This window comes from Mesoplodon bidens (assembly GCF_964165515.1).
Source record: "Mesoplodon bidens genome assembly, chromosome: 9".
Lineage (NCBI taxonomy): Eukaryota > Metazoa > Chordata > Mammalia > Artiodactyla > Ziphiidae > Mesoplodon > Mesoplodon bidens.
Genome location: NC_138166.1, coordinates 44,837,752 through 44,864,684, shown reverse-complemented (window position 1 = coordinate 44,864,684; position 26,933 = coordinate 44,837,752). Strand labels below are relative to the sequence as shown.

At 41.9% G+C, this 26,933-nt stretch overlaps 1 protein-coding gene across 8 annotated transcripts in view; it reads right to left on the bottom strand.

The window, feature by feature from the left end:
- ICA1 (islet cell autoantigen 1) overlaps nucleotides 1-26,933 on the bottom strand; it is a 148,746-nt gene that overhangs the window by 9,585 nt on the left and 112,228 nt on the right. For 7 of the 8 annotated variants that reach the window (XM_081244754.1, XM_081244752.1, XM_081244751.1 and 4 more), the window contains 4 exons: nucleotides 18,654-18,751; nucleotides 16,334-16,386; nucleotides 13,287-13,319; nucleotides 2,677-2,946 (listed from right to left, as the gene is read on the bottom strand). In XM_081244754.1, coding sequence (XP_081100880.1) covers nucleotides 2,677-2,946; nucleotides 13,287-13,319; nucleotides 16,334-16,386; nucleotides 18,654-18,751 — 454 coding nt within the window. The remainder of the gene's footprint in view (nucleotides 1-2,676; nucleotides 2,947-13,286; nucleotides 13,320-16,333; nucleotides 16,387-18,653; nucleotides 18,752-26,933) is intronic. The other variant, XM_081244756.1, reaches the window with a different exon arrangement.

The window sequence follows — 26,933 nt, the reverse complement described above, 5'->3', positions numbered from 1 at the left end:
CAATGGAAAAAAAGCTAGAGCCAACATCCACCTTTTGCTCTTTTTTTAGGAGGTTGGAGGGAGTCCTGACAAAAGCACAGAATATGGTTAGAACTGGATTACATGATCAATCATCAAAGCAGGGAGCCCACTCTTTATCTGTACATGTGTTTTGAAGGTTTCCTGAATCAGAGGGCAGCACTGGGGCAGAACTGTTGGGGGTGCCTGCTGGTAACCTGTAGGTGTATAGAAGCTGAATGGGCTGCCTCTTTAAAACACTGAAGTTCACTTTTCTTTCTGTCATTTTGAGCTCCACAGCCATTCAATTTGTGGCTGTTGGCATGCAAAGGAAACAGGATAACTCAGAGGTTACAAAATAACTCCTTTAACATTGATCTTAGTACAACCCCAGCAGAGGAAAGGAAACTTCTGGCAGCCAGAATGGTCCCTTTATGGTAAATCAGATCATGTCCATCCTTGGTCCAAGATGCTGTGATGGTTCCGAGTTCTTCCAAAGGCTATGAGGCCCTATGTGGCCCTACCCGTCTCCTCTCCAAGTGCCTCTCTCTCTCACTCCAACCCCGGTGCTCCTCCTGCAGACCCTCGACCATACCTGATCTACCCTGTCGTTCCCCCAACACTATCTCTGGCTCTACTTCTTCCTTTTCTCCATATCATTGGTCACTTTCTAAGCTACAATGTAATTTTATTATGTTTACTGTTCATTATCTCCTCTTCATTAGAATGTGAGTTCCAGGAAGGCAGAAGCCTTGTCTGTTTTGTTCTCAGGTGAATCACCAGTGCCTGGCGCCCAGAGGACTCAATAAATATTTGTTGGACAAATGAGAAACTTGCGGAAGTGCTACTGGGGTGGTAACCTCCACTGAGACTCTGTTTGCCTGAGAAATAAATGGCCTCCCTTTGAAGTACCTCTTTCTCTTTCCATAGCGCGAGCTTGCGTCTCTCTTGCCGTCAGATCACTCCCTCCTTAGACCCAAGTGTGGTCGTGTGCATTTCTTCTGGCCATGGGGCAAGGCTGAAGTGCAAAGCCCACAGCCACCACACTTGTCCTAGCTCTCAGGCGGAGTTCTGGGGACAGCGCCCTGGGCCTGAGCTGAGATCTTCTTGCTCTACCTGCTCAGGAAGAGGGCGTGTGGCTCTGACTTCTCAGTGTCAGCCTGGGGTGCTCACAATAGAGTGACACTTGGCCACACCAGCGAGGGAGGAGCACTGCCACCACTGCTCCTGGGCAGCAGCAGGGGCCCTGGTGTCTCCAAAGCTGGGGGTGCCAGGGGGATTCATCCTCCAGCAGCCCCCAGCTCTGAGCTGTGGATCCCGCTCCGGCCCCTGCCTCTCCCGACTCTCCCACGCCTTGTTAGTGCCTCTGCCACAGGTGGGTGGTGGTGAAACCCAGTCTTTGTCAGCCTTGCTCATCTGAGGTCCCAGCAAAAGAGGTGGTGAAACCCAGGGGTGAAACTCGGGGCAGAGATGTAGTTTTGGATTGCAGTTATCCCTCCTATCTCTAACTCCATTACTGAGAATAAATGAGATGGCTCCAAAATAGGACTCAAAAAGGAAGATGAAAGGAATCATGTATTTCATAAAAAAGAGTGAAGACTTTTCTTTTGGTCTTGCCTACCAACTCTTGTCATGTCCATGATCTCATCTCCAAAGACATGAGATGTTTTTTTTTTTAATTTAATAGCCCATAATTACTTAATCATTCCAGCTCTGCCACTTGTTCTCAGCTTTAAGTGCCAGATAAACACGTTGTTTATTAAGGAGATAGCCTAAATTCATGGAAAAACCAAAACAATTTGAGAATTTCTTAACAGTGATTCCTGTCTTACAATTAAAGCATGAAAGGAGGGGAAAAAGTGTTGAAATACTAAAATGGTTTCCTTCTCAAGGTTTGTTTGTTTAGAAACTCAAACTTCAAAATTTAAATTTCAACCTGAGTGTTAGTTTTTGCACTCGAAATCAATGTGCTCCCCACATCAGCAATTCTTAACCAGCATGTGGGCTGCTGGTGAGCCTCGGAGTACCTTAAACCCTTACCAATGCTGCCGATCACCTTTGAGCAGTGTGAAAACTCTACTTCTGCCGTGGTCGGGCTTCTGGGGACTGTTGGGCCATGTGTTTCACGCAGAACAGGAACAGCTGAGCTGAGGGCATACTCAGGGTACTGGTAAGCCCGGATGGAGAGGAAAAAAGCACCCAGAAAGCTCCATGTCTATGGGAACGTGGAGAATGTTGCCTCATGAGTATGTGGGAGAACTCAGCTAGGGTGATGGCCAGGAAGAGATGGCGAAGTCAACAAGCCACAACTGTGAAGGCAATCTGATCCCTCAAGTGTGCCATGAAAAAGTCTAAAGTCAAAGTAAGACAGTAAGACTGAGAACCACCCCTCTAGCCTTTGATTAATAGGAAATGTTAACAGGAGGAGAAAACTATGAGAAGAAATAGATTTTAAACCCTAATATGTATCTTAAAGCTGGAATGTGATTCTGAAATTTGAGCTAAAGAGTCACTGAATATAAAAGGAAAATTTAAAAACAAAAACAACAAAAAAGGACACTGGCTATAAGATAAAACCCAGAAAACATTAAAAAAAAGATAAGGAAAAATAGGCCACTGGATTTCAAAAAACAAAAAATGAACCAACAAAAAACCCATTTCAATCCCTGTGGTACATACCTTCCAGTGAGGCCTGTAAGTCTTTCATATTTTGATCTAGAAGCTGTGAAGGAAGGAATCCTGAGCCTGTCTGGGGCTTGGGGTCTGGCTCTCCTGGGGCCGCAGTGGGTGCTGGCTCCTTCACCCGACCGTCTCCAAACACAGCAGCCCACTCTTTGCTGAACTCGCCCTCTTCCAGGGAAGAAGCGTTGAAGATTTCACTCAACAGCAGCAGGTCATCTTTGTCAGCACCTTCAGGTTCCAGGGTCCCTGCCATTGGGCCCAGGCAAGCTGATCAAAGCAACAGAACACGAAACATATCACCACCAAGGGCCCAGGTCCTAGGGAATAAATGTAGTGGGGGTTGGGATGGGACAGGCCAGGTGATGGCTAGATTTTTTAAAAAGTTAATCAAAATATAAATTAATTCCCTTATAGTCTCTCAAGAAATTTTGGAATTAAATTTCTAGTCCCACTGAAACCAAGCAATGCCCTGTGAGGACTTCCTGGGGACAGCCCCACCCCCCATGTCCCCTGCCTCTTGTTCGTATAAAAGCTTTAGTCTCCTAGGCCTTCCCAGAGTTTGAAAGAGCAAATTTAATCAGAGAAGTGAAAAAACAACAACAAGAACAAAGGAACACAGTCAAACAAGACAAAATAATAATAGCTGAGCCATAAAACAAAGTCAAAGACCTTTAGTTTCTCCTTAAGGGTTATAGATAATATCCTAAGCCATATCCTTGAGTTGTTTTACAGATACTAAAACCCCCACCCAGTGGAGGAAGTTAACTGCATGCCGACCACCAGCGTGTAGATGGGTTGGAACCAGAAAGTTGATGACTGAGATTCCTGTAACATCACCTTGTTACCTTACCATCAACCAATCAGAGAACTGTGTATGAGTTGATCAGACACCCTGCAAGCCACACCACTAAGCTTGCCTTTAAAACCCTTCCACTAAAAGCCATCGTGGAGTTCTGGTCTTTTGAGCATGAGCTGCCCGTCCTCCTTGCTTGGCTCTACAATAAATGCTGTACTCTCCTTCACCACAACCTGGTGTCAGTAAAATGGCTTTGCTGCTAGTTGGGCAAGTGGACCCTTGTTTAGTTCTCACTCATTCTCTTTCCTTCAAAGCAAGCCCAGTTTCTGAGCATCATTAGAATTGCATTGAAATAGTTTCCACAAAATTCTAGTGTGTTGGTTTCTCCTTAATATAAAAGCACATTTACCACCAATACATTTCTCAGATATGAAACAAAGCCAGGATTGAAGGCATGTTGGAGATCTTAGTTCCTTGTTTGTATAGCTTCCTAAATCTTCCCACACAAGCCCAAAATTCACAACCAACGCACCATGTGGCAGCCTGCCCTGCCATCCAGGATGAGAAAGGGAGACTCACCATGCCCAGACTGACCCAGGGAGATGGGAGAAGAGGTATCAGGAAGTCTAACAATGACCAAGAAAGACATCCTTGCTTCCTATCTCATTTGCGGCACCCCAACTGCATAAGGCAAAGGAAAAGCGGGTCTGGTTTGCCTGAGGGCAGCGGTGAAAGAATGACAGGAAAACAGGGCAAATCACACACGGAACCACTAGAGGATGAGCTTCACAGACCAAAGACACAGCCCTGGAGGGTTGGAGTGAGCACTGGACCAAAGGAGGAGCCCCTGGACCATCCTTTACTTGCTGTGTGACTTTGGCAAGACCCTTAACCCCTCTGGGCCTCTGTTTTATCATCTATAAAATTTTATTAATAATGCCCACTTGAATATCATCAGGAAGATCAAAAGAAATACAACTGAAGCCTCATTGCCAGTCCAGAAGGAAGACTTTAGAGATTCATTCTTAGAATATGAACACTGGCAAACTACTAAATAGTGAGTACAAGTAGAATGGGAGCATTACTATCACAAATCGTATAACCTTTCATTGAGTTTTCTACGTATTTTGAAAACCAAGAATTGATGATTTTTTTAAACTCTGGCTTTGTTATGGTATCTAACTGCCACTTGGAAACTACAAACATTTTTGTTGTTAAGTCATGAAGAGAGGTAACAATCACGATTTACATTTTCTCTGAGCTAGATGGTAATGCTGACACTGTCATATTAAGTGAGATGAACAGGTTTCCCTCAAATATATGAGATAATTTTTAAAAAGCCTTCACATGAATTAAATAAAGCTCTTATATCTCTGTCGGCTTTACTGGATCTATTTTCAACAACACTTTATAGAAAGATCTATGACAGAGGGGATTTTGGATGTGCTGTACAGACTGGCTATCCATCAGGGAGGGGAGGGGGCCAGGCATGCTCATATCACTGTGGTTTAAAAATAGTGGCGAAATACCACCTTAATTGGACAGCTGTCTAATTTAAGCATTCTTCTTGTTTGTGTTATCACAGAGGTTTGCACTAAGATATAGCCTGTAGGTGTGGTGGTGAGAAGATTGGGAAAATGGCATTTTACTAAACAAGCTTCTGAGACAGTTCTGTAGTGACAGAGTAGTGCAGGAACCACTTAGGCCTGCGCGTGGTAGGGAAGGCAGGGCAGGAAAGGTGAGGCAGCTCACTGCTGTGAACAAAGGAAGGAACCTGGGCTGTGACAGGGTGTGTCCATCAACATGCATTTGGGTGTCCTTCCTCCCTCTCCCTCAGTCTCTCTCAGCATCACCCTTTTCACATCTATTAACTTCACAAACCTCTGTACTTCCTACTTTCAGTTGGGACCTGAGTGCCCAAATCTTTTCTCATGGTTTACTTTCTGGCCTGACTGAAACCAGATGACTGCTGAACCAAACTCTTTTTATTGGAACCAATTCAAGTCGATGTACAGACCCTAGAGAAACAGATGACTTTAAAGGAACATTGAAAATTATGTGCATTCCTCCCAAAGTCACTTTACGGCTCTCCACTGAGTCAAAGCCTGGGGGAGCCTTCGTTGCTTTCATCTAGATGTCACTCCAGGGAAAATCACAACCAACATTAGCAACTACAAATAATAAACCTTGAGAGCCTTTCAAAAATAACCACAGACTGGAAGAGCTCTTTGTGTTTACTGTTTAGGTTTTGTGCAATGGTATTTAGAGTAGACCTCTTTGGGTTTTTCTAACTTAGCATCCCTTTCTTCCTCCTCTTTAGTTTCCCTTCGGGGAGACACCTTCTCCTCTGATCCTGGTGAGATACCACTTAAGATGCCTCACCACCTTATCCCAGGTGGATGTGTGACCTAGGCTGGCCAGAGTCTTTCATTTCTCAGGGCATGGTGACTGGCTCAGGGATGGCCTTCCCTGAGTTTGGAATATGGAAGCTGGAAGGAAGCGGGGCTCTCTTCTTTGGGATTTTAAGTTCTAAAGATGCAGAGTTGAGGCTCCCAGTGATGATGGAGCCAAACAGGGAGGGAAGAGTCAGAAACAGAATCCTGACAACACTGTTTAAGCCCCTGGATACAGCCTTGCTTAAAGTCAATCCACCTAAGTTACATGCACCGATATCCATACATTCTTTTATTTTCTTTTAATTTTAAAGCTAAACTATTTAGAGAAGGGCTTCTATTACTTCCAACCAAATGATTTCCAACTAATAATCTATCCTATCCAACTCAAATTTAGTGACTGAAATAAGAAAAGGACCCACGGGGAGGATGATACTGTCCAGAGCTAGATCTGAATTGAGATTTAGTCTAAGGTCTACCATTGAACGTGGCCTATTACTTAGTGTCCTGGTTATTTAACAGTTAAAGCAGGCTGCACTGTGGATATTTTCTCTTTTAAGAAAACTTGATAGCTGAAAGCATTGAAACTGACACTGACTTGAACCTGAAAACAGGGAAACCTCCTAATTATTGCCCTGATAATTAAGATGCTTGAAATTACTGTACATAACTTGTAAGAAGATCACAAGTAAAAAAGGACAGGTTTAGATCTGTAACCAAACAAGTCAAGACTTGAAAAATAACACTAGTCAGTTGGCTCTTAAGAATCATGCTATCATTTTCTCTGGAAATAATTCAACTCAACTGTGAGAAAATGAGGACACACAGAGATACGATAAGCTCTTTGAGAGAAGCCTGGTGAGAGTTACAACTGGAGTCACAGCCTCCACCATGTAGATGAGCAAGCGTTGCTCCTGGGTTACGGAGCCCCACCCTGCCTTTGTCTTAAAGAATGAACAAAGAGATTGCAGGTTCATTGCCTTGCAATGAACCTACAAGACTACCTGAAGAGACAAGACTTATTATTATTCTCTTAAATGCGTACACCAGGAAGAGGGGAAACAAAAGGAATCTCACAAATATATTTTCTATTTTATAGTCTCACATTGTTAGGCATTAAGTTTAAGTATTAAGCTAAGATAAAGCCAAGTGTTTACATCTGAAGAATTTATGGAAGGTGCCCAGGCTATGATGAGCTGGGGGCTGGGGGCAGGGGCAAGTCACCAAAAGGTCATCTAGCCAAATCCACAGATACTCCTCCCAGCCGCCTTCATGCCCTTGCTGGCTCTCAAGTCTCCATGTTTACTTTCCCATCAGTAACCCCACCACAGATATTACTACAAAAATAAAGGGCAACACATGTGACATACTCAAATTCTCATTGCTTGGCCTCCAGCTCTATGACCCTTCATGCTCTCCCTCCTCCTTTGCAAGGTTAGCCCTCCCTATGCTCTCCCCATGCTTGTGGGAGCCTGCTCCGCTCCCAGTATTATTCCAACATCAGCATCTGTAATCGTTCATTCTCCAAGGCTTCCTCTCCCTGACCTCAGGTGTGTGCACAGCCAACAATGTCAATCTTCACTTGATATCGCCGTCTCTCCCCACACACCCCCTGTCAACTTACTGTCCTAGTTTCTTCTTTCTTCTACAGCCACACACTCACTCTACTTTGTCACCACTCCTTTTGGGGCTGTCTGTCATCAAGATCCTGCCCCCACCTACACTGAAGTGGCCCTCTTGAAGGTTAACAGAGAGATCCTCATGGCAGATTCCAAGCCCCTTTTCTCAGGCTTTGACCTCTGTAGCCCTTTGCACTAATGCCCGCTCTGGAAATGCTGTCATCTCCTGTGAGTCCCCATCAAGTGGCTCTCTTGGATGTCCTCCTGTCTCCTTGACAATACTTCCTCTGCTGCCTCTTCCTATTCTGGTCGCCCTTAAGATTTCCTCCTAAGCCATCATCTCTCTTTTCCCTACATTCTCTACATAGAAGATCTCAGTTGTTCTCATGGGTCCAGTGTTGCTTGGGAACATTCTCAAATCTCCATCTCCAACTCCAACTTCTTTCTTGAACTTGGATGACAAATTCCTACCTGGGGGCCCTTAGGGGATTGCCCATTGGCGAGCCTGCTGGCGCTCCATAAAAGGCACCCTCATGTTGTATACTTTTGCTTAATTCAGCTGTGAGGTTATTACTCCCTTCCTCAAAAACCTTCAGTGGCCCCCTCTGACTCCTGAGTGAAGTAACACTCCTTATGGTGGGTTCAGGACCACTACAGTCAAGCTTTAAGGCAGCCCTTTCAGCAGCTCGCCAACACTGCCTTCAGGGAAGCCTATGATTCAGCAAAACTCCTCCGCCTGCCATTCCTCAAACATGCTTTCCTGCCTTCCTGTCTGGGAACCTGCTGTTTTCTACCAATGAGATGCCCAAAGAGAAGAGTCATACTCAACTGAAAGGGATCGTATAAATCGTCTCCTCTAACTCATTTTACAGATGAGGAAAAATACACCCTGGCTAGGTGACCTCAAGGTCATATACTTTATTAGTTATAAATTATCTGGCTGGAGACCCCTGGCTTACAGGTCAAGTTGTTTTTTTCAGTGCACCACACTGTTTTCACTTCAGAGCCTATTAAGGATCTCATATATAAACAAATATTTAAGTTTTGTAAAGTTTGTAGGGTTTCTAAGGTCATATGGCTCCACTGGTAGCTAGGCAAAGCTCACAGCTGCAGGCACCATGGCAGAATGGTCGAGATGACAGACCCACTCAGCACGTTTACCCTGCCCTGCCCTGCCCAAGGATTCAAAAATAAAAACCCTATGCCTCTGGGAAAACATTCCCTAGGAACAGTGATTCTGACCCAGTGAGTTTTCAATGAGTGAAAACTGACCTTCAGAGGAAGCTCTCAAGTTCAGACTGAGTGTGGGTGACAGAAAGCTAATGTAGGAGCCAGGTGACAGCCCACTCGGGTGATATTTTTGAAATCATACCGAGGTTCATGACCTCAGCAGAAATTAGGAACACAGAAGATGGAAACATAACTACACAGAGCCAAAATGAGAGCACAGGAAAACAAGCAGATAAATGTCACAGAAGTTCCCTTCATCTGTGTGTGAAACAGGAAGACACTCTGGTTTGCTCCCTGGTCCCCACTCTCAACATTATGACTAATTGTAAAGGCCACACGCTTGAAACACACATGAAAAACCCCAAACACCAACACTATCCTCACACTTGGGTAGGAAACCACCTTACGAAGCTGTCTAACAAGAAAAATAGTCTTCATTATAAAAGGCTCTGGTAACAAATTGTACTTGTTTGGAATTCAAGAATACTGCTTCTGAAAACTCCCTTCTGGTGAAAAAAGACATGGATAGTAATAGCAGATGGAGGAAAACCCACCCTGCCCACTCTCTGGGACACACACACACACACACACACACACACACACACACACACCAAACAAAAAACAAAACAAAAAAACCCCTCCCCCATCAGAGAAAAAAAAAAACCCAACAATGCTAGACCCTGAGTAGGCACTCAAAAAATACTTTTTGATGAGCCTGCTCCTCCATTGTAGCATTAGAGCTTAACAAGCAAGCAATATTACTGGACAACTTGATACCTGGAGCAGGGGTAAAGCTACGTAAAACACTACAGACTATAAGGTGATCAAATAAGAACAGTATTTGGTTTTAAAGTACACCATTATCTCATGAAAGGAACCAAGCCAGCAGTTTTCTCCCTAGGAGACTGAGGGAGACAGGGAGAAGGGAAAGTTTATGAGAAAAGATAATGAGCTTAGTGTTTGACACATGGCTGTGAGGAAGCAATGGGATCCCTAGTTAGCTATATATATATATATATATATATATATATATATATAGGTAAGTACAGGAGACAGCTCTGAATGACTGGGCGGGACCTGGGTGCAGGGACAGAAATGCATATTACTGCTACAGGCTAAAGCTTCTCACCCAGACATATGGGAGCTAGTGAGTGAGTGTCTGTCTCAGTCATTTGCTAATTGGCCAGAATTTAGAATCACAAGTCTGGAGATAGAAACTAAGGAAGCAGCCAAAGACAAACATTTTCATTGTAATATGAACAATTAAACCATTTTAAAAATGGTCCAGTTAGTCCTAGAGAGGGATATTTTGGATAAGGCCGAGTTAGGAGATTTAGGTGACCTGAATTCATGTAACTCTCTTCTGCTTTATCCCACCACTTTCTGTTCAGTTATCTGAGAGTTATTTTTCTTGGCCCAACTTTGAGGAATACAAGACTTTACATGTTATAACTCGTGAACTGAGACTAAGGACTGTCACATGTGGTCACAAGGTGATTTCAGAGCCACTTTCAAGTATCTCAAAATGTCACTCAGTTTCTTTTTCATTTAAAATGTTTGTATAAACTGGCCAAATATTGGTTTTCCATTACATTATCTATTCAGTAGGAGAAAACACATTTCATTAGGACACTGAGTCGGAGTGATTCGGCTCCTGAAGAATTGTGTCCTTGCCGTAGACAGAAGCGGTCTACTCTCTGATAACACTGTACCAGGGCTTAGCCATGACTTGTCCAACAGAATCACCACTGGGAGTGAACCAGCCTCCAAGCAGCAGGGTGCTAGAGCTTACAGCTCCCCCAGTCCTATAAAGTCAGCCATCCCTGGATTAGGCTCTTTTTATTTCTTGATTATTTAATGTCTTACATATTATAATCAGTATTTTAATTCAGGATTTGGGCCTTCTGGCAGTTTTCCGAAGGGCACACATTTGGAAGTCAACTAATTAAGAGTATTCTTTTCTTCCATCACCGCAAGTTCTCTGTACACTGAGAGAATATTTTTATACTTGTGGCCATGTTAATTTTTAAGCTGATGCTACCCCTGGGGCTGCGGATACAGAAGAGGCAGATAGAGGGAAAGCACGGCTGGTGACTCAAGGGGGGCTTTGTGGGTTGGCAGAGATAAAGGGAAAGGAGAAATTATGTGACACTGCATTTAACCAAGAAAATTTGTAAATCAATTTTTCTGCCTGAGAACGAGTACACATTTTGAGGAAGAGCACATTCATCTCTTCATTTTCAGAATTAAACTGAGTGCTCAAAAAAAAAAAAAAGTATATGAGCCGCAATTCTACGAAACAAAGATTGTAACTATAAACCAATGAGGTGTGGAAGTTGTTTTAAATAAGTAGAAAGATATCAATCTTATTCCAACATGTCTTGGCATATGCATTAGAAGAAGCTCATGAAAGTAGGACTGTATCTTGGGCAGTTAGCATTTCTGACTTAATTCTGTGAAGAAAGGCATGGCTACTGGGTTAGTGTTGTACCACTATAACCAAGTTTAAAAAAGTCCAAATCCAAAACCAAGAAACTTTTTTTGAAGAAGCAGGGAAACACGAGACTATAGACTCAAGTGTGCTTGTGTCTGTGTAAAGAAACACTACAGGGATGCACTAAGGGATGGAATAGAGAGGAGAGTGGGCAGCAGCAATGGGAGTGAAAGGTTTGCTCTTGTTTTTTTTACTGTATACATTTATATCATTTTGATTTTTGCACCAATGTGAATATACCACCTAATTCAAAAATTATGTTTATTAAAATAATGAAATTAAATAGGAGATAATAAAAGCAAAGAGCAAACTATATAAACAAGAGGTTGGGAATAGGATAAATCATATTCCTATCAAAATAAATTGAAGCTTATGTATAATTATAAATAATTTGTTAAAGGTTAAGACTTGCTAAAACTAGGTGGTGGGTACCTATTACTTGTTACATTATTATCCTTCTCTCACCTTTGTAAGACTGAAATATTTCCCCCTCCAAAAAATAATTTGTTTAAAAGCACTTTTATTTCACCAAAATATTCTATCCTTAAGCCAAGGGAGAAACATTTTTATGAAAATATAGGCCATGTAATGGCAATCTGCATTAATTATTTGCTTTTTTACTTTCATAACCTGGTGTGATTTCAGTATTTACAAATAAGTAGACATTCTGATAAATACGCATGAACATTCATGAAATACTGCACAGTGTGTTGCCTAGAATGAAAAATTAATAAGGAAAGTGGGTTTCTGCCCTCAAGTTTATATGCCTTAGCCTTGGAAACTTTTTTTTTTTTTTTTTTTTTTAAAGCCTTGGAAACTTAGTGCTAGAGTTGTGATGCCTTTCCAATTTTGAAAAAACTTTAACCAATGTCCTCTGTTTTCCAGACTTTCTCCTCTCACACTCTGGGAATTAAATCCAAATCAAGCAAAGAGTGAGTAGAGAAAATCATCAGCCCTAGGTAACTGGGGCCAGCAGGATGATCTTGGCCCACTTCTAGTCCTGTAAGAAACCTGTAAGACCAGGGCAGACGGTATGCCAGCCACCCAGGGCAAGGGATGCTCTAGAATTTAGCTGAGAATCTCAGGGGTAGGATGGAAAGCAAAGGCTATGACCAAGCTGAACACACTCAATTTCTTGGGATCGCTTAAGACTAGGCATGTCTCATCCAAATCCATAGTTCTGGAATCTCTTGTGGGGGGTTATTTAGTAAATGATTTTAGGTCTGGTGAACTTGGGTGTGGGACCTGGCCAGGCAAGCTTTCCCTGTGCATTTAACTAAGGTTCAATGAAGATAAGCACAGTACATCAGCAGGGCAAAATTTCTTTCTTTCTTTTTTTTTTAATTAGATTTTTCTGTTTTTGAAGATTGCCTAAATTAATAATTTATAATCTATTTATTTATTTTTTAAAATTTACCTATTTTTGGCCACACTATGCACGGCACGTGGGATCTTAGTTCCCCAACCAGGGATCAAACCCACGACCCCTGTAGTGGAAGCGCAGAGTCTTAACCACTGGACTGTCAGGGAAGTCCCAGCAGGGCAACATTTCTAGTCCTACCATCTCTGCTTACCGTTTGGAGAGTGTCCCTGTGTCAGAGACGATGAAAGACCCTTTGCATACTTGATCTCCAATCTTGGCAATAACCCAGCAAGACTGTTGCTACTGGCTCCAATTTACAAATGAGAACAACTGAGGCTAAAAGAGCTTAAGTATGAAGCAAGTTACTTAAGGCCATAGAGATCATTTATAGGAGAACAATATTTAAATTCAGGTCTGTCTGATTCTGAAAGCCATGGTATTTTTCTACTCCAGCATTCAACCTCTGACATAATAGCTTTTAGTTTTAGTAGTTTGAACATTATGTAATTACACTAAAGATGACAGATCTACACATACTATTTGTGCTTGAGCATATTTGAAATCACTTATAAAGACAAATGACAGTCACCTAAAAACAACTGCTTGGGAATGCCAAGCTATTCAAAAGATAAAAATTATACTTTCCTGCATGAAACAACAGTATTTAAAATATTAAACAAATTATAACCCCAAAGAAATACATAAATCTTACCACCTTCCTCGAGTTTCATGTCTAATAGTTCATCTATAGGTTCATTAGAGGAGAAGAAAGAAAAGAAAATTGAGTCATTTTCATTTTGTAAGGAGTTTGAGTCAAATTACTAAAATTGAGTTGTTTTCCTTAATCTAGATTACCTGAGCATGCATTATGTATAGAGCTTTTGCCTAAGGCAGATAAAACACTTTTTTCATCTTCAGCTGTAAATATAATACATGCATTTGGTTATCACCAATTCAGAAAGGTGTGTGTGTTCATATACTAACGCTAAGGTAAATACATGGCTTCAGGAAGAAATGGTATCCACAAACTCACTCACGCAGAAGCAGGGGTCCTCAGATGATAATTTACTCAAGCTGCTGGCTCTCAAGGAATGCTGAGTTAACAGCCCTGAATCCTTGTTTTGTTTGGTAGAAAACTATATGACACTGATCAACAATTCTCCTTCTACGGACAAATGTGTGACTTAAGTACTGGAAGATCGGGTGACGGTGCGCTAAGGAACCTCAGCCACGTGGGCCTGGCTAAAATAAAAGGGCAGATTACAGGTGAAAGAAGCCAACCTGTAAAGGCTACATTCAGCGTGATTCCAGCTATATGACATTCTGGAAAAAGCAAAACTATGGAGACAATAAAAAGATCAGTGGTTGCTAGGAGTTTGGGGGAGGGAAAGTTGAATAGGTGAAGCAACGGGGGATTTTTAGGACAGTGAAACTACTCTGCATGTGGTGGATACATGGCATTAAACATTTGTGAAAACCTACAGACTGTACAACATCTAATGGAAACTATGGAATTTGAGTGATAATGATATGTCAGTGTTGGTTCATTGATTGTTTACCCTGGCGGGGGATGTTGCTAGTGGGGGTGGCTATGCATGTGCGGGGGCAGGGCATATATGGGAACTCTTTGTACCTTCTGCCTGATGAAGTGTGTGTGTGTGTGCGTGTGCGTGTGCGTGTGCGTGTGTACGCACAATATAACAGCCTTAAAACTTGGTTTGCTCATAGGTACATTAGACTTTCTACAGGTCCCAGAATAAAAGACAGATGGCACTTCATTATAATGGATTCCATTCTGTGTATATATAAAATAAGGAAATCAACATTTACGATCTCAAAATATTATGCAGCTACCACAAGCAAGTGAACATACAGCACAAAGAGAAAATTTGATCCCCCTGTACTGTCGCATGTTGTATAAATATATGATCTATATTGATAATTTGAATAGAAATAGAATCAACTGGAGTTTACATTTTTCCCACAAAACTAAAATTTTTCTATTCAATTACTTAGATTCCCACAGGATTCGTGCTGTCGGTCCTGCATGATCCTGAGGCTGGAGGGTGTGGATCAATACAGTCAGAGACTCTTACATGGCCAGCCTGCCTCTCTGGCTTCTTCTACCACTTACTCCCTCTGTCAACCTCTAGGACATTGTTCCTCTGACCTTCCCCTGGTATTCCCTGGCTCATAGTCTTTGCCCAGGCTGTTTCCTTTGCTTTGATAGGTCTTGCAGTAGTCTTGACTTAGCCAGTTCCCCGATGCCCTCAAACAGATGAAGTCACCCTAACACACAGGCCCATCGCCCTTGCAGCCCTCACCTAAGTTGGAGCTGCCCAGTTACTTGTGTAATTGTTAGGTTACCACCTGCTTCCCCTTTTGTCTGTAAGTCCCATCCTGGAAGGGTCTACCACCACGGGCCCAGAGCCCTGTGCTGTGTCTGCCACAGAGGTGGCTCTCAATTAACATCTGCTGAACAAATGAACAAGTACATGAGTAAGTGAAGGCATACAAGCATGAAGGGATGACAGGAAGCCAAGCTGTAGAGGCAAAAGGTGACAGTTTTTTTTTTTTTTTTTCCTGTTGAAAGACAGATGGGGGAAAAGCAAAGGAAGCAGTAAATGGGAGAAGAATAAAGTAGGTGATGTGGTTGGAAAAGTAGGAAGGAAGATGGAAGGAAGACAGAGTGTGAAGGGAAGAGATGGAAGAAAGGGGGAGTTCCAGGGTGTAATCTGCCACCTCCTGTCTCCTGGAAAGGCTGCCCCAGCAAAGGGCAGAGGCAGATACATTCCGAGAGGGCCAGGCTGAACAGGCGGTTGGGGTAGTTTGAGTTCTCTTCCTATCACCTATAAAACTTTCCCCTGCATCTCCAAGAATTTGAGTCCCAGTGAAAGGCTCAGCTTTCCATCCTGAGTTCTGTCACACTTTACCCTACCCCGTGCTCCTCATGCGAGAACCACCAGTGAACGAATGGGCTGTAATAGCAGAAGGCAGGAATAGCTGACAAGCCCTTCACAGCACACTGTCTGGTCCACCAGTGCTCTGATTCCTCTTCCGACCACACGAGGGTCAGTACGCCAGAGGGATCTGCTGTCACTCAGTACTGAGCAGGCCCAGGAACCACTTGGAAGAGCAGTGTCTGAGCTCTCCCATCTGTTCCCAACCATGACCAATACACACCCCATGACACAGCCAAAATCGAATTCCCCTGATGTCATCATGTAATCTCTTTACAACCATCTCTACAGCCCAAATGGCAGTTACAACTCATAAAGGTAATAGCAGAAATGTTATCACCTGTTGTAAAAGAAATAGTATCAATTGTGATGCTCCCCTGACAGGCTGCTGCTGAAATGACTAATGATGCTGTTTTCTAGTTCAAAATATATAACCTCTCTCAATAACGCTACAGGGTCAACAGCACTGATATTTGAAAATTTAAAACTTAAATGATGGGGAGGGTGGGAGGGAGGGAGGTGCATGAGGGAAGGGATGTGGAAACAGATGTATATGTATGACTGATTCACTTTGTTATAAGAGGGAAGGGATGTGGGAACAGATGTATATGTATGACTGATTCACTTTGTTATAAAGCAGAAACTAATAAAAAAAAAGAAAAAAAACCTTAAATGATAGGAAGCAAATTAATATAGAATTTTCTCAAAAGGTCTAGAAGAAGTTTACCAAAAAAGAAAATGAGCTGGCTGTTGTGCAGCAGTATTTCAGAAGCAGTTCTAAATAAAAATCGAAACTTACTCTTAAAACTAGAGGATTCCTTGTGCTGGTTTTCATCCTCTAATGAAATTAACCTTAAAATTAAAAAACAAAGTTTAGTAATGTTGTTCTGAAAATGTTATACTTATGATAGAGCCAGATTTTCTGTACAATATCTATTACTGTACATACACACACACACAATATGAACATACAGTCATTTACATGCTATATATTTTTGGAAGAAGAAATAAATTTGCTGGCTTTCTTCTGTCCCTGTACTAAAACTGGTTAGTAGTATCTTAACATCTGAATTTAGTTTCATGCCAAGGCACATATTCTGTAAATATCTAGGTGGGCAGTTATGTATAACAAAGATACATACTTACAGTTATCACTTTAAAAACATAGTTAAAAAACTGATAGACAAGCAGGTGTTTATTCTGATTCCTGGTGTTACAGGAGAGGATACCTCAGCAGGTTAGCTAAATTACATAAGGCTGAAAGCAGGATCATTCTCAAATCCACAAGACTGTCGCCTACTGGACTCTCACTATTCATGGGTAAGATCATGGCGCAGATACATCACCACCCTGAGATTCAGCTGGTGCCTCTGAATCCCCCTCCTAGCAAAGTAGTTCACTTTATCTGCCATTTATGAACAAAATTCTTATTAAATTTCATTGTCATTTAAACTAGTTACTAGGTTATACTTTTTGAGCTTTAAAAAAGGAAGTACTAAAAATAATGAAGAAATATGAAATTAATTAAAACTAACCACCCAGAACTAATCTTCGGTGGTTCCTCTCTAAAAAGTTAATGCTTTATTTTGATTGCAGTAACATATATGGGCGAAAAGAAGGCACCAGAACTCACTCCAGGCCCTGCCTCTTACTATACTAGGGGCCACAGGCAGTCCCTTAACCTCTCTGAGCCTCACTTCCATCATTAACACAACAGGGAAATGCCTACATTAATCACATGGAGGGTCATCATGAGAATGAGTTGAGATAACATGAATAAAGCACCTGGCATTGTGTTTCATACACAGTACGTGCTCACCATTGCTACCAGGAATAGGTTAAATTGCTTCCCCCTAAAATAGTCACTTGTACTAGATTCAGAGCACATTCTATAGCTGTTCCTACAGTGAAAAATTGTCTCTGTTCTGCACTAAAGAAATTTTCTAGTATTTGCTTTAAAATTAAAGAAGGTGGGCTTCCCTGGTGGCTCAGTGGTTGAGAGTCCGCCTGCCGATGCAGGGGACGCGGGTTCGTGCCCCGGTCCGGGAAGATCCCACATGCCGCGGAGTGGCTAGGCCCGTGAGCCATGGCCGCTGAGCCTGCACATCCGGAGCCTGTGCTCCGCAACAGGAGAGGTCATAAAAGTGAGAGGCCCGTGTACCGCAAAAAAAAAAAAATAATAATAATAAAATAAAAAAATAAAATTAAAGAAGGCTACTCTTGGTGGTAAATACCTCCGTCAGACAAAAAAGATATATTTAAAACCTGATTTAGAAACAGTAAAAATGTAAACCTGTTGTAGCACAAGATCATCATCTAAACTTTTTTGTGTGGAAGAGGAAGAGCAAATGGAGGTAAGGTAATCTACTAGGTTAGCCAGCTCAAGATTAACCCCATTCCCACGGGCTATGACATCTCAACAGAAAAAGACATAAGTTCACATGTAAACCTCCTCCTTGCTGTATGAGATGAGGAATCATGCAGCATAGATGTTGAAAAGTTCATCTCAGTGTTTAAAAATGACTGGAGGAGCCTTCTCTGTAAAGAGGCAAGAAATGATGATGGAGAGTCACTTCCTGCGCTCAGAGCTGCTCTCCGCTTCACAGAGGAGGAAACAGAAAGTCTGCATGTAGAAACAAAATGTCAAGACCCAACGCTTGTGTATCATAACACCCGAGTACTACATGTGTTGTGAGGTAAGCTAATAAGTTATTTCCTTCTATGAGAGAAAAGCTGGGGATTTCCTATCTAGGACAGCATCTTGTAACTAATGGTGACAAAAGGAATAGATGGGGTGCAGAACTCCCAGAGAGCAGGAAGCTGGGGCTGAGGCCAGGGAGCACTGGGGACCTTTGCCCTCTCTTGCCCCAGTCAACTCCTCACAAGTTGCCCTTCCTAAGACCCCAGAAAGGGGTCTCTTCTTGGGATAAGTGAGTCCTGGCCTAGCAGGAATATGTGAGGGAAGGAGTTTGGCCTAAATTTTAGTACATCTACTCAGAGAAGTGAAGAAGTAAAGCAATCACCCCGTGTCAGAAACCCCGGCAGACTCGGTCAGCGAGGATGGCGGTGGCCTTACCTGTGGGAAGAAAGGTTTGCCAAGAGAAGGGGCTGTGACTTACTGACTTGGTTCCTCCACTGAGGCCTCTGCACTTTCCTGCTGGGCAATCCTCTTCCTTTCTTCTTTCTCAACCAGCTTTTTCATAGGGTCTTGTAAGCTCTTGATCAGGATAATAGGAAAGAAAACAAAAGAAAATGAAAGATCAATTAAAATCTCAACTGCCACTGGTCCCAGTAATCAAACCCTGAATTAGAGGTTTGGGGAGGTAATCCTGAACCAAACAAGTTGACAGAAATGAAATTTTAGATGTTCTCAGGCCTATCCAAGAAATACTAGCTTATAAAGGAGAGTTGTTTTGCCACTAGATTTATGTTTTTCCCTTTTGTGATAAGCTATTCAAAAGAAGGCATTTTGGCTATTGCTAACTTTATGTTCCATCTTTAACATGCAGCTAAGATAAACATTCTGTTCTGCTTGCAGCCCACACACTGACAGAGTAGAAGCTTTCTCTCCCCCAAAGATGAGACAATTTTATTTTTAATTTTGTTTGCTATTTTGCAATATAAAACAGCTTATTTTTAAAAACAAGAGGAAACAAACCCTTTTTTTTTCCAACCCAAAATAGTGGCTTAACATATTCTGACAAGTTAACTCCCACGAGTGGACAGAGCAGGTGCATCCAAATCTTTGTAGGTTAAAAACGGGTGAGAGTCTTTTTTTGACACATAATTTCTTTGAGCGACTGTTCTTAAAGTTTATTAAATATTTAAGGAACGGTTTTTTTTTTTTTTTTAAAAAGCAAGTGCCAAGGAACTGTACACCAGTGACAAAGCCTGAAGAAGCAAAACATGCCTGTAACAGCTGAATAATGAGTTATACAAAAAGATCTCTATTTCTGGCCTAATTATAATACAAACAAAAAAGAAGTATCTCAAGATACTTATCCTGCTTATATTCTCAGAACTATTAAAATCCAAGTCCTCATCCTTTGGGTCTTCACCTCTCTGTTCTTGTCTCCCTCCTTCCCATTCTTCACTTTTCTAGTATGACACACACACAGAGGAGGCAATAACTTTTCATATGCCAACTCGGACTGATTACTGATGGCTGACCAGAGGGCTGGGTGAAGATGGTCTGAAGGCTGAGTCTTGGCGGAGTGGAGCTGTGATTGGTTTTGGTGTCTGCCATGGACACCAGATGGACACTGGTGTCACTCCTCCTGCTAGAATAATTTTCCTATAACACCCAGGCCATCACGTTACCCTTTTTCTCAAGAACCCATTGTAGTTTCTTATTTCCTTCCATTTCTAGTCTAAACTTCTCTGACCAATTTAAAAGATCTTCTAAAATGTGACCCTATCCTACTCTTCCAGAGTGCATTCCCACTAACCTCACATATCCTTCCGTTCAATTAGGCTTCTCTCCTCATGGTCTCCTGTGTGCTAGTTGCTCCCTTCCTATCTTTGCTCATTCTGCTGCTTTAACCTAAAAAGCTCTCTCTACCTATCTGTCTATCCTCAAAGTCCTATCAGTCTCTGCAAAGTCCAGACCAGTTACTACCATTTTCCATAAAGTGTCATTCACTGAGCATGCCAAATTCAAGAACGTCCTTCCATCTCCAAACTGCACTTACAGTTTTATTAGTATTTCATTATACATATCCAGTATTATGTTTTGTCTTTTAAAAATATTTTTTAAATTAGAAAAGTAATAAAACCACATGTAGAATGTTTGGGAAGTACAAAAGGAAAAATTACTCATAATTCCATTTCCCTAAAATAGTTACTATTTTTATAATATTTCCTTTCTGTTTTTTTTCTTACTCATATGACTTATACAATTGGAATCCTTGTTTGTATAGTCGATATTTTTATAGAGCATAGATGCCCTCTTAACCAATTTAATTTATGTAGGTATTTCATAATCAAAACAATTTGAGTGCAGAGTATAAAAAAGATTTTATATATCTTAAACATTTAATATTGAATTTAAAAAATATAAATGTTTAATTTATATTGCCAATATTCTAAGGTAGGGCTAAATGTTCTCTTTGAATATATGTCCCCTGATTAGGATTCTGAAGCATTTTCTTGCTTAAACCACATCCATAAGGCATTGCCATCGTTTTTAATGATTCTCTATTTCTGGACATTTAGATTAGTACACTCAGTCAGTGAATAGTGTTTGAGCACATACGAAGGCCAGGGGCTGTGTTGGGTGCTGGGGATACATGGTGCACAAGACAGACAAAATTATCAGCTAGTGATGGATCCAGGCAGAGAACTGATATAGGGGGATAGAAAGTGATTGGGTCATAGGTAGCAGGTAGCAGGAATGTCCTCTCTTAGAAGTGATATTTCAACTAAGAGCTAAATGGCAGGAAGGAGCCATCCACATGCAGCTCAGGAGAACCACGGGCCCCAGGTGCAAAGGCCTAGCGGTAGGAACAGCTTGGCTTGTTTCGGCTGTAGAGTAGTGGGTAACAGGACAAGTCTCATGAGACTGGGATAAAGAGGTCAACAGGGGTCACACAGGGAGAATGTTCCTTTACCCACATTCCTCAATACTTAACATTTTGCCCCCATTAGTTTCCTTATACTCTTTTGCTCTTTCTGTCTCTCTACTGCATGACAACTAAATGGACTCTATGATCCTTGGCTGGAGGGGGAAATGCTATGAAGGACAGCATTGGAACAAATGAAGCAATTGGAATATGGACCATAGTCTTGGTGTTCATATATATATATATATATATATATATATATATATATATATATATATATATATATATATATAATGTGTGTGTGTGTGTGTGCATGTGTGTACACCCAAAGGCATCTGGTAAAAGCTGGGCACGTGTGTGTGTGTGTGTGTGTGTGTGTGTGTGCATTTTGGAAATGTGCAACCACAAGGAGTAGTTGAACAGATGTCAAGGACTTACTCTTTTCAACTGAGCTGCCAGTCACGGCACTGTATTCACCCACACACTCATACACACCCCACTTCCAGCAGTTTTATTCTCTAAAGAGTGGTCCAGCCCTGGTCAAAGTGAATCCAGGAGAATTTCCAGAGAAGGCTCCGTTGGCTCCAAGTCTTGCTTTTAGATTCTGTGACGCTTTGCTCAGGCCTCCTGGTTTGCTCAGTTATCTTCTCTCTGCATTTCCTTTGTATCAATCAGCACTGGCAGGGCCAGGACAGCTGCTCTCAGCCGGCCATGTCTAGCTGCCACAGTGCTCGCCTAAGCCCCTGAGATGCCCTTGACAGCTCCATGGTTATCATCCCTTCTGTCTCTAGCCTGACCTCCCCTCAGAACCACACTCCAGCAGTTCTCAGACAACCCCTTTGTCATGTAAACCACTTATTCCTTCTTTTCAACCCCTGCCCCTGTTGGGCCATTAGCAGGCACTCAGTTGTTGGCCCCCTGTCACCACCATCACGGTTAAGTCACTATTGTGCTTCACCAACAGAATGGCTGCAGTTCCAATTGCTACTTTATTATTAATAATTCCTGTGACAATCACTCCTTCCTTCCTACTATTACCATTGTCCTTAAAACAATTTTGTTGTTGCCACTCAAGAGAGGTGCTGTGTATGCACCTGTTGGTTGATAAATTAATGTACCTAAGGTTAAACTGCAAAAATTAGAGCTCTTTAGCTAGGAAATTCAAAGGCTAGGGGAATAATATGAAAAGCCTTATAAAATCATAAGCAAAATTAATACTGAGCACATGGGCTCATTTATTAAATATTAGAATTTTGAACTATGGGGACTCGTGTGTGTGTGTGTGTGGGTGTGGGTGTGTGTATCTTTACTGAGATATAATTCACATACCGCAGAATTCACTCATTTAAAATGTACAATTCAATGGTTTTCAATATAGTCACAGTTGTGTGATCATTACCACAATCAATTTTAGAACATTTTCAGAAGGCGTCTCTTGAAGCAAGAGAGAGTTTTAGATCAAACTAAGCTATATGTTCCTCTACAGAGCAAGGGAAAAAACCCTGCAACACCACATATGGAACTTGTTTCTTACAAAAGATGGTACACATTGAAGATATAAAGAGGCTTAGAGGAACTCTGAAACATTATGGAGGACAAATCATGTCTGCTTTCCTCCTTCAAAATCAGTTCCCGGGTGTGACTGTCAGATACAGGATATTCTACATGGTGAATCACGAGGTTTTCCAAGGTTTGATTATAAAGGCCCAACTGGGGGCAGGGGGGTAGAGGTGAATTCTTCAGATTAAAGTCCAAAACTCAGCTGAAAACACTTAACCCTACAGCATCCTTAAAAGTCAGAGGTGACAGCGTCTTCTGTGTGACGTGAACATCTGCTCAGGCAAAATGAATCTAAGAGGCCTGGCTGACTGTGCAGACAAGGCAGCCATCAGATGGAAGTAGTTTGAATCACTGGCTGATGGAAGCCATGTTCAAATCCATGTCCAGAAATAAAACGTCAAAGCATTCTGTTTCTAAACCCCAAACCTTCTAGGCCCTTCATTGTGAAAATCACTATGAATTAGAAGCAATACAACATCATATAAGACTGAAAGGTTCTCTGTGAAGGAGGGAATGTTTTTAGACCAAGTAACCTTTCTCTGTTAAGGCTGCACTGACATGCTAATAGTTTCCATCAATGCTTAAATGGTTTCAGGAAGCACACACACAATATGTAAGATCAGCGTGACAGAGGAAACTTACAGACCGAGCTTGCAAAAGTGTCTTAGAAAGGAAACAGCTTAATATAATAAAGGGAGTTACTACTTCCTGTATTAGGAAAATAAAAGCAACAGCAACATTCATCTGAATGAAAGCAAAACTACTCAGCAAAACAAATTTCACAGGCAAAAGGACAGCAATCAGCCCTCATCTAACGACCTAAATTTAATGTTTAACTTTGACAACTGGGTAACGTTTCCTCTAATCTTTATTACTTTTAATTTTCTTAGGCTACTTCCCATTAATTACACGATATGTATATAAAGGTGCCAAATAATTGTTTATAAAAGGAAATAAAAGTGCTCAAAATAGCACGGCATGGTTAAAAGTTGCTGAACTCAGTTGGGTTTGTGTATATTTGTGATTGTATAATTAGTAGCACATGAGGAATAAAAAGCAGAGGCCATGATGATGTGTATGAGCCACATAATTTATGGACATTTAGCTCACATGTCCTCCCCACCCATGCAGCTATAAATTTGTAAAGGCACTGTACAAGGAACACAAATTAATCTAGGACCAGAAGGTACTCCTGAATTCTACTGTAGAACAAAAAAGTTAAACAGTAAAACTAGAGAAAAATAAACACAATCTATTCTTTAAAATAAGATGGGGACTTCCCTGGTGGCACAGTGGTTAAGAATTCGACTCCCAATGCAGGGGATGCGGCTTTGATTCCTGGTCAGGGAACTAGATCCTATGTGCATGCCGCAACTATGAATTCTCATGCCACAACTAAGACCCGGCACAACCAAAAAAAAAAAAAAAGATGGAAAATTAGTACTGGGAAGGCATCATAGTGTACTAGAAAGAGATGGACTTCGGAAATAGTTCACGTAGTGCTGTGCCATGGAAAAGGGTCTTCACCCTGAGGAGCCTCTGTTTACCCATCAGAACAAAGGAGACAAGTAAACCATTCTTGGGACATTGTGAGGATTAGCTGAGATAATGCCTTTGCAGAGTACCAAGCTCATAGTAAGCACTCAAAAAGTGCTTTCTTATCAATGACTTTTAAAGATCTAAAAGGAATTAGATGTCTTAAGGGCTTTTTTGTGTTAGGTACCGCATTCCATGTTTCATACATCTCTCAAAACCCAGATAAACACTGTCTTTCTGATTTCCTGACATGGACATGGAGATCAGGGGAGGTGAAGTAATTTGCTTAAGGCCATTCAACCATTAACAAGTAGAAGCAATATTTAAATCCAGGTCTTTACAATTCTACAACTAGTTAAGAAACTGTATTGAATAGCCAGGCCAAGAATATTTACTGAATTCCCCTTTCATATGAAGTGCCAAGGAGATGGAGAGGACTTCATTTCAAATTCTAAAGGAAGGCTCATGGTATCCGAGGACTGACATATAAAAGATACTTTTCACCTTCAAGCAAATACTTTAAAGTGCTATTTTTAATTGAAAATTTATAGCTGTACTTTTTAAAGGTGGCGATTCTGCTTTCTCTACCCTCCTGCCTCACGGCCAGAATGCCACCTGAAAGAAGTGCCACAAGGCAGAGTGAAAGAAGCATAGGCATCCCTGTTTCCAGATCTACCACATACTGGGCATGTGGCCTTGGGCAAATTACTAGACCTTTCTGAGCTTCAGTTTCCTCAGTTGAAACATGGAAACAAGAACAAATATGCCCACTTCCCCAAGGCTACTTTGAGGATTAACTAAAATATATGCACTTTCTATATGTCAATGCTGAACCTAACGTATTATTCATTATAAGACCCAACCTTGGTACACTAGAGTCACACGTACCATGACAAATTCTTCTAGACATTATTGCACTTCACCCTTAGCAGAGCGCCTGGCATAAATAACTACACATACAATGATAATATTTTTTCCTTTTCCCTCAAGGAAGAGGTAGAAAATAAGAAGAGGTGGTGAGGAGAGAAGCATCTTACTGTTGTGAACAGGGCCTGGGCTACCAGCTGCCCTGAAGAACCAATGTCAGTCATCAAGGATGAATGGATGACCAGCCACACTTGGGTTTGTCCCCATCCAATCTGAAATACCTCAGATTTCAGTGGTAGCCACGGTCAGTCTCTCTACCGCTCCTCTCCCAGTGACCTGGATGCATCCCAATTTGCTGTTGGCAATGATCTGGCTTGGAGCAGCTTGGGGAAAAACATCATTCTGCTAAATGCTGTGTAAAGTAAAGACACTGAGAAAAAACTTGAAAGTCTAAAAGGATATTCTGGATGTTCACCATGAGTAATTGCCATGTTGGGACTGGCAACTAAAATTGCATTGCAGGGATATTTACCCAATTTTCATAAAAACTATTATGGCTTTATTTTCAAAGTAAGTAACTACAGAGCCATGTGGCTTGTCGGTAAATGTTCAAGTGATTAACTGAGAAATGGGGTGGGTGGAAGAAGGCTGTGAGGCATACGAATTTGAGAAAAACAAAATTTAGAAAAAGATGTTTTTTGAACTGTGAGAGCTAAAAGCATTTGAGTCTGTAGAACGATGTTCCATATAACAGTGCTAAGTCCTAGACCCCAGGAGAGAGAGGAGGGAACATTGGCACATCCATCTCAATGGTTATTTTTGAACATGCACAGTTAGGTTTTCAAATTCAGGTTTCCTTAGAGTTAAAATCTTGGCATAGACCAAGAGCCAGTTGCAAAGCCAAAGCGCATTTTTTAGAATTAGCCCTGTTACAGGGGTAGGACACCCTCCTGCTTTTCTGGGGTGCAGGCTGGCCCTGCCCTCTCCTATTCCTGGTGGGAATGACCTGAGCCCAGACCAGGGTCTGCAGGGCAGAAGGGCTGCCAGAGCGTCTGGGGGAGTAGGGTGGGAGGAGCTTGGGTTTCCCTGGGCAAGGTTAGTGAGACCTCCTATTGCACTGCCATAAAGCCTTGCCTGTGCAAAACTAATAACCTAGTGTGAAAATGGTGCATAAGAAAGTAACTGAAGCTGGGCTCCAGAACCTGACAACCACAACAAACCCTTCTGTATCGATACCGCCAATGGCTGTCTTCTGGACCCACTACGGATTGTTTAATAAGTCCATCCCTACCCTACCCTCACCCCCGCCCATGGAGCTCCTGGTGCCACCACCAAGGCTGCCACACTCACAACCACCACCACCACACGGCTGGGCAGAGCTAGACTTAGAGCCAGATCTGGCTGGCTCCAGGCCTTGTGCTCCCACATGCTTTGATTTATCCCATAACTAGAGTCAAAAACCAGCTTTCCTCCCCAAAACACTGCAGTGGGGCACATCACAGGACTACACTCTGCTACTGACCATTGCCATTCAATATAGGTCCTCATTTCTTCACAAATACCAGTGCAGAAGGACATGCCTTCCCTTCAACCAGCCCCCAGGAGCGTGTCCACGTCTTCAAAGGGCCCAATGCTCACTTTTCCATAAAGACATCCAACTCAGCGCATGTGCCAGCACGCCAGATAGGGGAGAAAAGGCTACTGGTACAAACAGAATTTTAGATTTTCCAATGAAAAGCCACTTGACTCCTGAGGGCTATTTTTTTTTTTTTCTTAAAAAATGTTTTTTTTTCCTGATGCCTGTTCTGGATATGTGGGGAAATGTGTAAGTAAGTGACATCCTGAAAGGATGAAGCAAACATGACCACATCTGAA